A 13618-nucleotide genomic window follows, 5' to 3' on the forward strand; every position below is an offset into this window, starting at 1 on the left:
GCGCTTCCCGGCGTCACGAGGGACTTCCATGCTGGACAAACATGAATCGCGTCGACGGGCCTCTCAGCCCCTCGTCTTCAGTGCCTCCAGGTCGTCGAACCAGGAGCCGCTTCCAAGCGCTTCGAGCTTTCTACTTGCGGGGCTGAACGCCTTCCGACCGCGTACGAACCGAACGAAAGACGATTCAGTGCCTCGACGTATGAATAAATTACGGCGCGATAGCAACACGAATTCGGGCTCAAGTGACAGCGAAGGCGTCGCTAACAACGATGGCGTTATTGAGGTTCTGTCCGTTCACACCAAGGGGGCTCGCTCTGATGCTGAAGACGGTAACATCAGTGGCTATGAGACCGAGGACATTGAACTATCATCGAGTGGGAAGAGATCGCTGAATGTGTGGCACCGCCTACAACAACTAGCACCCAAGCGGAAGAGTGCAGCCAACCCAGCCACTGTCATGTACTCCATTTCGTTCTATCCGTGGAAGATGGAGCCCCACGGCTACTATTCCCACCCGGAAGCTGCAGCGAACTGGGTCCCAGACACGGCAAGTGTTCGCTGTCAGATTTGCCTGGCAGCGTTTACACTCACGCGGAGACGGCACCATTGTCGTCTGTGCGGTCATTTAGTGTGTGCCGATTGCTCCCATGATCGAACGTACCTGCCGTTTGCCGGTGGAACGCCCAGTCAGCATCGGCTCATTAAGGATGGTGCGCCTCAACGCACGTGCAGCTCGTGTGCCAGTACTCTGCGAAATATGGCGGGACAAGATGATTATCGCGTGAAGCGGTTCACGGTGGCGGTGTCCTCGGTACGACGGCGCAAATCCATTGCGTCGGCGACGTCGGTGTCGTCAACGCGGTCGGTGATTGAGGTGGAGGTTGAACGCCCGTCTCCGTGGCTAAGGCGAAGTGGTTTGGCACTCACGGACAGCGACATCGAAGATGAAGAATTTTTTATTGAATCCACGAAAGCGCTTCAGCTTGACCAGCGCTCACGTGGAACTACCCACCACTTTCCCCTTCGACTTTCGGTCACCCGAGCGGAAGAACTGGATGAGATTCTAAGCGCTCGAGCCTGTTCAAGGGTGCAGTCTGGGATGAATCTGGGCGATAGTTCGCAAGCGGGTAGCAGGCAGTTTGTCATCAGTTCTGCGTGGCTTGATCAATGGTTGCAATACGTTCGTGTCGACTCTGCCAGTGCTGATACAGCTGCGTCGTACTCATCCGCGATACAGCTATCTGACAGAAACAAGAGTGAGGGCCGTCACCACAAGTCCACTGCGAGATGCCGCATGTCGAGACCCCGTCGACCTGGTCCCGTGGCCAATTACGTGCTACTGGACTTCGTGAATGGTGAGCTGGTGCCCAAGCCCAATCTGCAACGAAGCCGAGGAAGCTTTGGCGGAGGAGACTATCGCGTGGTGAGCCAGGAGGTGTGGGTCACCTTCCTAGAGCTTTATGGCGGAGGACCAAGCATTCAAGTTCCCCTCAACAATGATACAGAACCAAGAAGCAAAGAACTAGTATTGGCCAGCAACAGAACTGTCAATCCTAGAAGCCATGCACCCGAGTCTTCTAGACGTGACGCCGACGTACCGCAATGGATCATCTCGGAATTGGACGATTCCCTACCAGCACTGGCAGTCTCTTCACCTATCGACAACTATTCCTCCGCTACCAGGAAGGGGGCAGCTCGTAAGTGTGGAAGCCAAACGGAATGCATTCAGCACCAAGCTGCTGACTCGTCAATTTCAACGACAAGAACCCGACAAACGCCAGGGAAGCGTTTGATATCGGCAGCGTCCATGTCATCGCTCGTGAAAAAGCCGTTGAACCACTTCCCGAAGCGCCCCGAGTCTCCCCGATTCAGTTCACCCAGTCGGTGGAAACTGTGGGAAACTGAAACCTCGAGAGCTCGGGCAGAGACAATGGTTTGTGAACGAGCATCTGAAGTGACGACAGCTGACGCTGGGCGTACTGGGTCACGGAACACCGAGGGAGATGCAAGCTCCACACTAGCTGCAGTTTCAGCCTTTGCTAATGCCGCCACGTTGGCTCGTAAGCGCTCGGCCGTTTCTCTCACACGCCATTCGGCTGCAATTTCGAGCCGAACGAATGGTTCTGGACTGGAAAACGAGTAGGTCTGTAAGTTGACAACGAGCTCGCATATTAAAGTAAGCTGTAGCCTAGACTTAGTCAACACAATACAGAGAAGTCATTGCACCATTCGTGTACACCGAACGGTGATGTACAGAATGCTATCTTGAACTCTCAGACCACTTACGGCCATGTTCCGATTAGGACAACGGGATATCGAGAATCCCACACAAATCTTCATCACTGAGAAAGCTTCCGGCCATGATGTCGAGTGGTGGAGAGCAAAGCGGAACATCAGGACTGGCGCCTACACAGTTCACCGCGGATTGCTTTGGTGGGCTTGCATTTGCTTGGTTTTCGGGGACGGATACCTCGCTTTCACACCGGTCACTGATCTCGCTGGTAGCATCAGTAACGGGAGGATTATCAGTGATTTCTACGCCAGATCTCGCATGAAATGGAACCTCAACACCAAGACACAGACCACCCGACTTGGAATTATATGTAGGAATGTCGGCGTAGACACTTGCAGCACCATATCGGCATTTGTCTGCCACATTGTGAAGGTGTCCCAAATTGTTCCTTGCTGCCACTGAATTAGCCATTGAGCCAAGCAGGAGCTCCTCGGGAGTAAATTTGCGCACTTTTGCTGATGGGAGTGAGCTTGGAGTGCCCAGAGATCTTGAGTCAGTAGCTGCTGTCGTTCTAGCACTTTTCTTTGCTCCTGTCAGTCCATGAGCGCGGGGGATTAATGGTACAGCTCCAGTCTGATGGCGCGTTTCGCGTTCCTCAGCTCGTTTTCTCTTTGCGCGAACACTCTGAGCATGACTTCGTACCTGACTCTCGGTTCTTGTCCCCACGTACTCTGCGATGAGCTTCCACGACCCGAAACGGTAAGTTTCTAGTCCTTCGCAGTAGCGTTCGTGTTCATCTTTGCTCCAAGCTCCACTTTTCTGTTGGGTGTGAAGTAAGGCGCGGGGTTTGGTCGCTTCGTCGTACCATTCAATTTCCGCGGCAGCTTGTCTAGCGCTTCTCATGTCGGAGTCGTCGTCATCGTCTGTGTCAAGACGTGTGTACGTAGGAGCGTACTGGCGTACGGAAGCAGCATCCAGCGGTTCACCGAGAAAGTGGGGTCTGCTAGGTTGACCTGCAGCAGCTCGAATTGGCGCAAAATTTGCAGCGGCCACCGCGGTGAAGTCGTAGAGGGCTAGTTCATAAGCTGCTGGTGGACTATCTTGCCGATTTCTAGAAGGAGTCAGCCCTCTGGCCTGCACTAGGCCATAGAAATTCACATCCGCGGATCGACTTCTGTACGTGGCGGGCTTCTGACACCGTAAGCAGCGAAATGACAGAGCGTCGACACACCACTCCAACGTCTGTCGGAACCATTTTCTAACGCGATGGCGCTTCGGAGGGGTTTCAGCTGCTGACAGCTTGACATCTTCAACTTTAAGTCGATCCTCAGTTGGTTCCTCTTTTTCAACCTTCACCTTTTCCTCCGCTGCTTGTTTCCGTTGCCGGCGTCTCGCAACATACTCCTGGTACGTTTCCGATTTCCAACACTCCACTCCGTACGCTTCCACTTCGGACAGAGTCCGAGTTCCAATGTACTGCGTGATCCATTCATATGGCCCTTGTGGATACTTTTGCAGGGCACGTAAGAACCTCTCGTGCTCATCGATAGACCACGACGTCGTTTGCTTCGACGGACTGGAAGAAGGCCACAATAGTTTGGTCAACCGCAGAGCTTCCAAGATGTCGTTCATGTCGGGCTGTACCCCCATCGTATCCTCCTGCTGGGCTTCATCTTCTTGTGGTTTTGTCCTATTCACATCACTGCCCCGTGTTGGGCCAGCATCACGTTTCATGATCATCGATCGGGGACGCGTCGAGAAGAGAACTAACTGGTCGGTTGGATGTGAACCCATGGAAAGTTGTATCGAACGTCTGGCTACTCACAAAACCTCAGAACAGAGCACCGATTGAGCTTGCCTCGCGGGGGCTTTGCGTCTTCAACATGTAGTTGGTTGATCGCGCTATCGCCACGAGGAGCTGGGCTACCACTGAGGTGGTCAAGGACAATGTTCATATCTCGGTTCTGTCCTGTAAACGCCGAAAACTAGCGTCGACAATATGACTTCGGAGACTCAACACGACGATGCATGTAGTGTGTTTGGTTTACAATCATGGTCCTCTAGGAATGCACGTGTCATGCCGGGGCTGAGCTTCCGATAGGGTCGATGGGATATCGAGGAGCTCGAAAAAATCTTCGTCGCTTACGACGTTCCCGAGCAAGATGTCGAGCGATGGAGAGCACAGCAGTGCATCTGCGCTGATATCCAAGTCTTCCAGAGTGAACTGCGCTGGGCATTCTTTTGCCGGATGTGTGGGTATCAATTCATCGGGCGTGACTCCTGCTTCTCTAGTAGTATCGGCTACTAAATGTTCAACTTCGTCGCGAAATGCCAGTCCAATGCCGAATTGGAAGTCCTCCGGCTTGAACTTTGGTGTTGGAGTGCCCAACCCGATATTTGTATCATATCCTGCCATTGACGCGGCTGTCACACTTCTTGTTGGTCTCGAGTTGGACAGGCAACGGGGGACAGTCGTTCTAGCATTTTTGTTTGCTCCGGTCTGCCCACTTGTCGATGTCGTAAATCCAGTTTGATCGCCCTGCTCGCGTTCCTCAGCCCGTTTTCTCTTGGCGCGAATACTCTGAGCATGGCTCAGTACTTGGCGCTCGGTTCTTGTCCCCACATAGTCGGCGATGAGCTTCCAGGACCCATAACGATATGTTTTAAGTCCTTGGCAATAGCGTTCGTGCTCATCTTTGCTCCACAGCCCGCTTTTCTTTTGAATGCCTCCAGCCGTCAACGGCTCTGTCTCGTTGATGTGCCACTCGATCTCCGCGGCAGCATGTCTAGCGACTCTCATTTCCGCGTCGTCGTCATCGTCTGTATCTACACAGCGAAGAGAACCTTGATACGCTGACTCATAGGTTGGCCTCTGTGCGGGTGCACAGCTGTAAGCTGGCGGTCCTTGAACTGCGAACACAGCGCGTTTCGGACGTCGCAAGCAGCGGAGTGATGCGGCTTGGAGGCACCACTGGAAAGCCCTCTTGGCCCATTTCGTGACCCGGCGAAGGTGGTCCTCGGTTCGTTCCCCATTTTCAGCTTTCACGATGTCTTCCGACCGAACGCGAGGTGCGAATTTTCGTTGCTGGCGTCTTCTTGCAGTTCGGTTGTGCACCACAAGCATGGTGGTGGTGGTCGAGGCCAAGTGGCAAGTTGACAAGTGAACTGATCGGGAAGATCCATCGGAGACTGCATTCAAAGTGGTACGCGACGGGTACACGCTGGCTGGCAGCCAGCACGCACCAGTGTTGTCAATGGCTATTGCATTTTCCATCGGGAAGCAATTTTTTTCAAGCGTTAGCAACGAAAGCAAGGTGGCTGGGGCTCTTGACAAGGTCCTCGGTGAGAACTAGAGTCACGTCGCTTTCCGGTTGCAGGCATATTTTCTCAATCCGGCGTGGACTTGGGACGGGAGTACCGTAGGGACCTGTCTTCCTCTGTAGTTTCCCTTATCCTACTAACACGTAGACTTGTTTTGCTCTCCGTCCGGTAGTGATATTGAAGAGGACAAGGCACCAACGTGTGACTGCAGCTCATGAAGCTGCATACGAAGCGGCACGCTGTACCGATTGAACCCATTTCAAAGCTTGACACCGCATGACACTCGTTACCAGAAGCTCGCCACCTACGTTGTAGTTACCGTCGGGTTTTGTTCTTAACTGCCCCCATGGAGCAGCTCGTACAAGGTGTGACGGTTGTCATTTGCTTGAAATCGCCATTCTGCTTTTTGCGCGCTTGGACGCATTTTGAGTACGCTTATCCCCACTTTCAGCTTGGACCAGCATGACCATCAAGAGAGCTACCATAAGCGAGATGTTCGAGGAGGGGCTCTCGAACCGACCCCAATTGATCCGCTTGGACCAGCGCTTTGCGGGATCCAGCAGCACCTGCAAGCGAAAGACAATCGGGTGGTGGACGACCGAAGAGCACGACAAGTTCCTCGAGGCCATGGAGCTGTACCCGTCGGGGCCATGGAAGAAGATTGCACGACATGTCGGCAGCAGGACACCTCGTCAGGTCATGACCCACGCTCAGAAGTATCGACAGCGGATTCAGAGACGCAAGAATCGCTCACCTCGGAGAACGTTGGCGAGGACGGAACTCGTCCTCGCAAAGGAGATACGAGCCAACGAAGACACGATGGACATCCCTGCAACCAGCACAAACGACAAACCAGCGGCTATTGAGTCTTTGTCGGCGGAAGAAGCAGAAGTGTTCGAGCTGCTGTTTCACTCCCCAGTCTGCGAGGAAATCTGCGACGAGATCCAAATTCTCGACTTCTTGTTGCTGGATGAGATTTTGGAGCTCAACATCCCTACCATTTATTCGGAGTCTGCATTGCCAGAGCAACTGGATGACGACGAGCTGGTGGAGATTCTTTCGGATCCAATGTTGACTGCATCACCCTGAGTTCGCCGAATACTTTTGAGCAGCAGTACATGTAGCAGCTCCTTCGGTATGTGTTGTACACAGCTGCACTTCATCATAATGCGTTTAATGCAGATGAAGCGGCCTTAGTGGATCACTGATTGCACGGTCTCCATCAAACATAGGCTGTGTAAGTGAAAATTCAACTCTGGTCCGAGTCTGTTTATTCTTCTTGCTTAGCCTCAAAACGCTGCTCCCAGTCACGCTTCCAGAAGGGCGACGAGTACGGAGAGGTGAAGTCCTTTGGCGTAAGCTGGTCCGGTGGCTGGTACCAGTAGTTCAAAGCCAAGTGGCCGTTGCCTAGAACCGAGCCAAAGGACTCAACCTCGTGGAACCAAGAAGCAGGCAGGAACAGCATGTCTCCAACCTCCAGGTCGCAGAAGGCTCCCTTCGCCTTACTGAACTTGGGGAACTCCTCGTTCAACTCGCGCTGGGCCTGTTCACCGTCACGCAACCGGAGCGTATCCACCTGACTAAAACTCACTGGGAACGTGATCTCCGCTTCGGCAGCATCGCGCTTCTCAGCCTTCTTCTGTTCTTCCTCCTCTTCCGGGTCCAGAGCTAGTTCGTCCAGCTCCCCGACTTCACTCTCATCATCTTCAGCCTCGCTCTCCTCGAAGTGGAAAGCACCGTCCTCGAACTCTTCGCCCTCATCGTCACTGTTGTCCGCGCGCAAGACACCGAACATGGCCTTCTCCAGTCTCTCCTCAGCGGCTTCAAGCCGAGCCGCCGCACCAGGTTCACCCGCTTCCGCAGCCGTCTCTGCCTCAGCCAGTTCCTGCTCTGCCTCATTCTTCTCAATGGCAGCAAGCGCCTCACGCTCCGCTGCCGGGTCAGCACCGTATGGGGTCGTCTCCTTGCCCACATAGTTGATCAAACCGTTCGGGTGCACGTGCGCCATCCGTCCACGCACATACATCTTGTCTGCGTCACCGGGCGAGTACAACCGGAAACGCTTCTTGCCACGCATCAGGATGTACAGGTTGTCATGGTGGTCATGGTGCAGGCCCGTGGACGACCCGTGCTGGTTGTTCCCCATCCACATGTTGATATTCTGCGGGATCAAGTGGCCCATGAGCTTGGGACGCAGTGGGAAGTCCTGGTGCAGCTTCTTCATGAATGGAGCCATGATCTCCGGCCGCCCGTCCTCTTCGAAGGCCACCTCCTGCGTCGTCAAGTAGTGCATCTCGTTACCCGAAGAGATCAGCTGCAGCAGCTCACGGAACGCCATCTCCACTGCAATTCCTCGTCCGAACTTCTCCTTGGCATCTCCACGACGCTCCACCGTGAGCTTCGTGTCCCCCGCGAGCTCAATCAAGCGGTCGTCCGAGGTGGACCACTTGGTCGGGGCCGTAAAGTCTTCATCCTGCAAGTACCCGGTGAGCACCACGGGCGTGCGCGTGCAAACGTACTTGGCAAAGAACTCTTCGGGTGACACGCTGCCAATGGGAATGCGCTCAATGGCAAAGTTGTCTTCCGGGAGTTCGTAGCCCTTGTACTCATTGACACATTGGCATTCGGCAGCGTCGGCCGATTCGCCCGCTTCGTTGGTACGCAACCGCTTCTGCGACTCGCAGTTGACTGTCGCTGTTGCGCCTGCCATGACGGACGATTGTTGGATGTTATCAGGTCCTCGGTCTCCGATATCGATGCGCGTCACGAACGACTGGAGGGGAGCTAAGGGATAGAGAAACGTCGATGTGTACGCCACATCGCGTTGAAGTGAAGCGCAGATTGCGAGTTGCAAGTGCACTTTCGAGTGCTTGTACGAACCAGTTATTATCGTCAAATGCGGCAGGATCGCCGGCTTAAACTTCTTGTCTTTTGTCTGTACCCGAACACTACACGCTCGCACGCGCACATGGAACTCGCTCGTTCCCTCTCTAGCCGAAGTGGTATCGCTGGCCACCGCCTCCCATGCCACCACCACCCATGCCGCCCATGCCTCCCATGCCGCCCATGCCGCCCATGCCACCCATGCCGCCGCCGCCGCCGCCGCCAAAGAACATCTAAAAGCACCACAAATACACACAAGGTTACGATGGTGCAAAAGTGTGCAAACGTCTGCTCGACGTACCTGGAAGATCTGCGAGGGGTCAACGCCGCCCATGCCGCCGCCCATGCCACCTCCGCCGAAGTCGCTGTCCAGGTCCTCCAGGTCCACTCCAGAGTCGTAGCGCTGTCGCTTCTGTGCGTCCGACAGCACAGCGTAGGCCTCGCCAACATCCTTGAAAGCAGCCTCGGCCTCGGCCTTCTGCTCCTCCGACTTGCCTGCGTGGCGATCCGGGTGGAACTTGAGCGCCATCCTCTTGTACGACTTCTTGATCTCTGCTTCCGTGGCCGACTGCGCGACATTCAAAATCTTGTAGTAGTCCTTGCGCTTGGCCTTCTTGATCTCCAGCTTGGTCTGGCGAATGCTGCTCTGGATGTCACGCTGGGCGTCGTCGCCCACCAGTTTCGAAGCTTGGTCATACACGCGCAGCGCCTGCTCCAGGTTCTCGAGGCCGCCAAGGGCCTTCAGACATGCCGCCTTGCGGAGGTACGCCTTGGCATAGCCGTGGTCGTAGTAGATGGCCTTGTCGCAGTCCTTGATCGCCTCGTCATGTCGGTTCAGACGCGACAGCGCGTTGGCGCGGTTGCAGTGGATCTTCGAGTTGAAGGCCTTGTTCTGCGGGTCGATCTTGAGGCACTCCGAGTACATCTCGACGGCCTCGGTCATCCTACCGGCCTTGAAGGCGTTGTTAGCGTCCTCCTTGCTGCTCTCGAGGCTGCGGATCCGCTTGATCTCCTTCATGCACTTGCTGTTGTCCGGGTCGGAGCGCAGCGCCTGCTGCAGGTGCTTAATGGCACTGGGAAACTCTCCCTGGTAGTACAGGCACTTGGCCCGCAAGAACAACAGCTCGGGGTTGCTCGAGTCCGTGCGCATGAGCTGCGTCAACACGGCGAAGGCCTCGTCGTATCTCTCGCAGCCAATCAGCGCCTCTCCACGCAGCAACTTGACCTGACTCGAGCCTGTGCACACCTGCGCCGCGCCGTCGAACACGGTCACCGCCTGCGAGTAGCGGCCCTGCAGGACGTACAATATTACAATACTCAGTGGCAATATCACAACAACACAAAAAACACAGTAGCGTCCTGCGCACCGCCGCGAGGTGCTCCTTGCCGCGCTGCAGCTTGTCCAGCGCCATCTCCAGCTGGCGCTTCTCGTTCAGCAGCGTGGCGTTGTTTGGGTCGCGCATCAGGCCGGCCTGGTACGTCTTGATGGCAGCCTCATTATCGCCCTACAAAAATCACAATATGATAAAAGGTCACCACACAACAAATAGGTCGCCACCAAATAAGAAACTGCGCCGCTACCAGAGCGAGCTGCGCCTTGGCCTTGCGTACGTAGCCCTTCATATAGAGCGGGTCGAACACAATGGCGCGGTTGCAGTCCGTGATCACGTCCTTGTGCTTGCCCAGCATGAAGGACGCGGCCGCACGGTTGCCGTAATAGGCCACGATAGTAGGCGCCGCATCGATGGCCTGCGTGTACTTGTCGATAGCGCGCTGGTAGTCCCCGCGCTTGTACAGCTCGTTGCCCTGCGCCTTGAACTCCTCGGCCGTCGCGTCCGTCATCCTGGCCCTAAAGTGTCTATAGTCCTAGGAAGTCGGCGCACCCCCAGTCAATTGAATCGGATTTGTGGGCACCAAGCCACAGATCTGGGAGGACCTTTTTCTCGAAAATTCGGCATACTGAAAGCAAGAAATTTGGTGTAGGTGATGTGACACACACCAATATTGAATGGTAAGTACGAATATAGCCAAGTACGTCAGATAGCTACGTTGACCTCGCACCATGTTACGTGTTGTCTAGGAAGTCGGAGACGATGCCATCGAAATCGTCGCAGGTTTCACTGCCCACGCTTCTATCGTTCTCGGCGCGCTCCAGCGTGTCGGCGAGCATCCTGGCGGCTGCGATGAGGTCGCGCACATTGCCGCGCCGGTTCTGAGCGAACGCGAACGAGGAGGAATGGCTGCCGAAGCCGCCGCCACCATCTTCGTCTTCTGCGAAGGACGACAGCGCTCGCATCATGGTGGTCCGCTCCCCTTCGTTGCCTGTTTTGTTGACATTGCCGAGGTCGGCGTCCTGGATAATGGCAGACAGCAGCCGCTGGCGAGAAAGCTGGTCCTTCACCTGCCGACTACGCGTCGTTCGCTCGAAGTCTTCGGCGTTTACTGCAACGAACGAAGCTTTGCGAGGAACGGTGGCTGTCTTTGGGTTGCGGAGCACGACCATATCCACGTTGCTCCATAGTCGAGGCTGGTCTTTGCCTTCAGGGTTTAGCACTGTATCCTCCGCCCCACGAACCTGAAACCCGCACAAAATATCGCCACGAGTCATCGCGCGCTTCGCCAACTGCCAGAATGAAATCTTCTCGAACAGCTCACAATACCGCATTGAAGGCTCCACTTCGAAATACGCGCCTTTGGGGCCTAGCAGCTCGTCGAGTATCACGCGCACATCTCGACTCTCAGAAATCATCGCGAGGATGCAGCTCACCAGTTCATTCGACTGGATGAATTCGGAAAGTTTGAGGATCGTGGCGCTGGTGGAGATCGTGCGTTGTGTCCGCGGGTCGAGAATTTCGCTGATACACTTGCAGTATTCGGGTACTGCGCTGAAGCTGTTGGTACTTCTTAGGTTGCGTCCTTGCAGGTCACGGATCAGAAGCAGCGACGCCAGTGAGTGCGAGTCGGAGTGCATAATATCTGTCTCGCGTGACTGATCCGACAGAATCATAATCGACGTGAACAAATTCCAGGGAAGCCGTTCAAGCTGCCGCCGGATTGCCGTATTGCCTAAGTGATGCACCAGCCGCAGGTGCTTCAGTGAGCTGATGTCTAGTCCACTGTCAAGCAGGCTTTTGTTTCGCAAGTTAACCGGCTCCTCACAAATCATGTGCAGTTCTGTTCCTGGTTGTACGACAGCATCAAGCAACTGAATCATATCTCGGATATCTCGACGCCACCCACACATTAAAATACGCTCTTCCGCGGCAATCTTTGGAGGTGGGGCTGGCACTTTTCCAGTTTCAATTGGAACTGGAGGACAAGCCTTGTACGTGTCATCATCTTCTGCAAGCACCAGGATCTCGTCCCCCTCTTCTACGGTTATGTCCGCGCTTGGACAAATAAATACTTCGCCGTTTTTCCGTTTGAGGCCGAGGGGTGTTGCATTCGGAAAGCGCTCCGCAAGTCCACTGAACGCGACTCCTACACACTCGGGCCACGCTTTGAAGTAGAATTCATTTCCCTCAAACCCGAGAAGGGATGAATACACTCGAGCAAGACCAGGAGATCGGGCTGACATCAACACTAGACGTCCTATCACGTCATGAGATACCAGGATCTCGACGTCATCTCCACCTACGAGTCGTAGCAGAGGATCATTATCAATATCGCGTAGTTCTGCCACGATATGACCTGACAGCTGCAAAAACATTTCGACCACATGATGTCACGCTATGCCTTCTAATATGAATCTAATGCAAAGCCGTACCTCGGGTAGTGTCTTCAAGCTGAGGACAATGCGCAGGATAGCCGCATCGGATCGATCTGCGTCTCCTGACGAGTTTGCCATGATAATGATACTCCTCGCGCGGTGGGCTGATACGTTTAGCAGGTCCACAGATAAAAGCGGGGATCCTGTCCGAAAGATGATGCGCGTTCCCCGAAGCTCTTCCTTGCGCATTTGCGACGCTAACTCGGCTTCGAGCTCTTCCTTATCGATTTCAGTCAGCACAACGACAACACCGCCGCTTTCACTCGCGTTGGCCAAGCATATTTGCCGAATCAAAGAAATCGATTTGTCGGACCATCCTAGTAAAAGCTGCACCGTGCAGCGAGTAAAAAAATATGAGAAAGCACACGCAAACACAAGTTGCAGATAGTATTTACCGTGTGTTTCTGTTCCGCGACGTTCGACTTGCCTTTTTTGAGCATGTCCATCTTGGCTCGAATCCCGTCAACGACGAAACCCATAATCACTGAAAAGTACAGGATGCCCACCAGGGTCAATACCACGCCGATCACACGAAGACCCTGTCACAATGTGAAGGCTCAGTATGTTCAGCGCCCATCCAACGGAAATACAGATCAAATGGTCCTTACTTACATCCTCAACCAGACCGGTATGTGATCCAGGGTCCGCCAAATACGTCCACGCTTCCCACACTGTTTCTGATAACGCTGTCGATGGCCGCGCCAACTTCATGAGCAGGCCGCCGAGTGTCATGAACAGAAGTCCTAGCAGTGACAGCGTCGCAGTTTGTCCTCTTCGTGTTGAGATATACTGGTCGATTCGGTACGCGATCCACTCGGACGTAGTGATTTTCTTCGACGGCGCCTTGATTTTGGCGATAGCTCGATTCTGTTTAGCCAGCAGCTCTGCTCTACTAGTTGGCATCCTTGCCAACGTCTGCGATCTGCTTGGTTGTATCAGCTGTACAGGCTTTGGCGTCACTGTTCCTGAAAAGGCCACCACCCCAGTGGCAGGTGGCGCCACCTCAACATCCGACGGTGACTCGCTCATCTCGAGGCCTGGGATGACCTTCTGCGTGCTCATATCTTCATGGACGGAGAATTATTGCAGCACCCGTAGAAAGCGGAAAATGAGGAGACGCGACGATTGCGAAGGATACCCGTTTCACATTTTGGTCAAATCGAAAACTCTTTCATGAACGAACAATTGAGGCGAAATGATCAAAAACTAAGTTGCCACTCGAGAAGTGTCTGCAGTGGCAGGAAATTAATATAGAAAAGCTGCAGTATTCGAAGAGAGACCATACCTTGGAAATAGTGCTGGTGTTTTTCATGTCAGCCGTATGGCTTGTGCGGCAGTGAGGTCAATAACGTAGTGCCAAATCACTTGCAGACACGAATAGAAGCACGAGTTTGGCAGTGTGTTCGTCAGTT

The 13618-nt window shown here is 54.3% G+C and overlaps 5 protein-coding genes across 5 annotated transcripts; 2 read left to right on the forward strand and 3 right to left on the reverse strand.

The window, feature by feature from the left end:
* Positions 1 to 199: 199 nt before the first annotated feature.
* Positions 200 to 2143, forward strand: KRP23_7908 (FYVE, RhoGEF and PH domain-containing protein 6; the record flags this gene model as incomplete). Its single annotated transcript, XM_067893280.1, has 1 exon — positions 200 to 2143. One exon carries the CDS (start codon positions 200 to 202, stop codon positions 2141 to 2143), a length of 1944 nt encoding a protein of 647 aa, XP_067745078.1.
* Positions 2144 to 6016: 3873 nt separating this feature from the next.
* KRP23_7909 (Myb-like protein J) lies at positions 6017 to 6643 on the forward strand (the record flags this gene model as incomplete). The annotated part of the gene is made up of 1 exon (XM_067893281.1): positions 6017 to 6643. The coding sequence occupies one exon, from the start codon at positions 6017 to 6019 to the stop codon at positions 6641 to 6643; it is 627 nt and encodes a 208-aa protein (XP_067745079.1).
* Positions 6644 to 6824: 181 nt separating this feature from the next.
* Positions 6825 to 8264, reverse strand: KRP23_7910 (JmjC domain-containing protein 4; the record flags this gene model as incomplete). The annotated part of the gene is made up of 1 exon (XM_067893282.1): positions 6825 to 8264. The coding sequence occupies one exon, from the start codon at positions 8262 to 8264 to the stop codon at positions 6825 to 6827; it is 1440 nt and encodes a 479-aa protein (XP_067745080.1).
* Positions 8265 to 8544: 280 nt separating this feature from the next.
* KRP23_7911 (DnaJ-like protein subfamily C member 7-like protein) lies at positions 8545 to 10279 on the reverse strand (the record flags this gene model as incomplete). The annotated part of the gene is made up of 4 exons (XM_067893283.1): positions 8545 to 8670; positions 8739 to 9728; positions 9805 to 9942; positions 10019 to 10279. The coding sequence occupies 4 exons, from the start codon at positions 10277 to 10279 to the stop codon at positions 8545 to 8547; spliced, it is 1515 nt and encodes a 504-aa protein (XP_067745081.1).
* A 223-nt stretch (positions 10280 to 10502) lies between these two features.
* KRP23_7912 (putative ion channel POLLUX) lies at positions 10503 to 13268 on the reverse strand (the record flags this gene model as incomplete). Its single annotated transcript, XM_067893284.1, has 4 exons — positions 10503 to 12134; positions 12204 to 12533; positions 12602 to 12745; positions 12819 to 13268. The coding sequence occupies 4 exons, from the start codon at positions 13266 to 13268 to the stop codon at positions 10503 to 10505; spliced, it is 2556 nt and encodes an 851-aa protein (XP_067745082.1).
* Positions 13269 to 13618: the final 350 nt, after the last annotated feature.

The sequence above is a fragment of the Phytophthora ramorum genome (assembly GCF_020800215.1).
Source record: "Phytophthora ramorum isolate Pr-102 chromosome Unknown Phyram_PR-102_s0006, whole genome shotgun sequence".
Taxonomy (NCBI): domain Eukaryota; phylum Oomycota; class Peronosporomycetes; order Peronosporales; family Peronosporaceae; genus Phytophthora; species Phytophthora ramorum.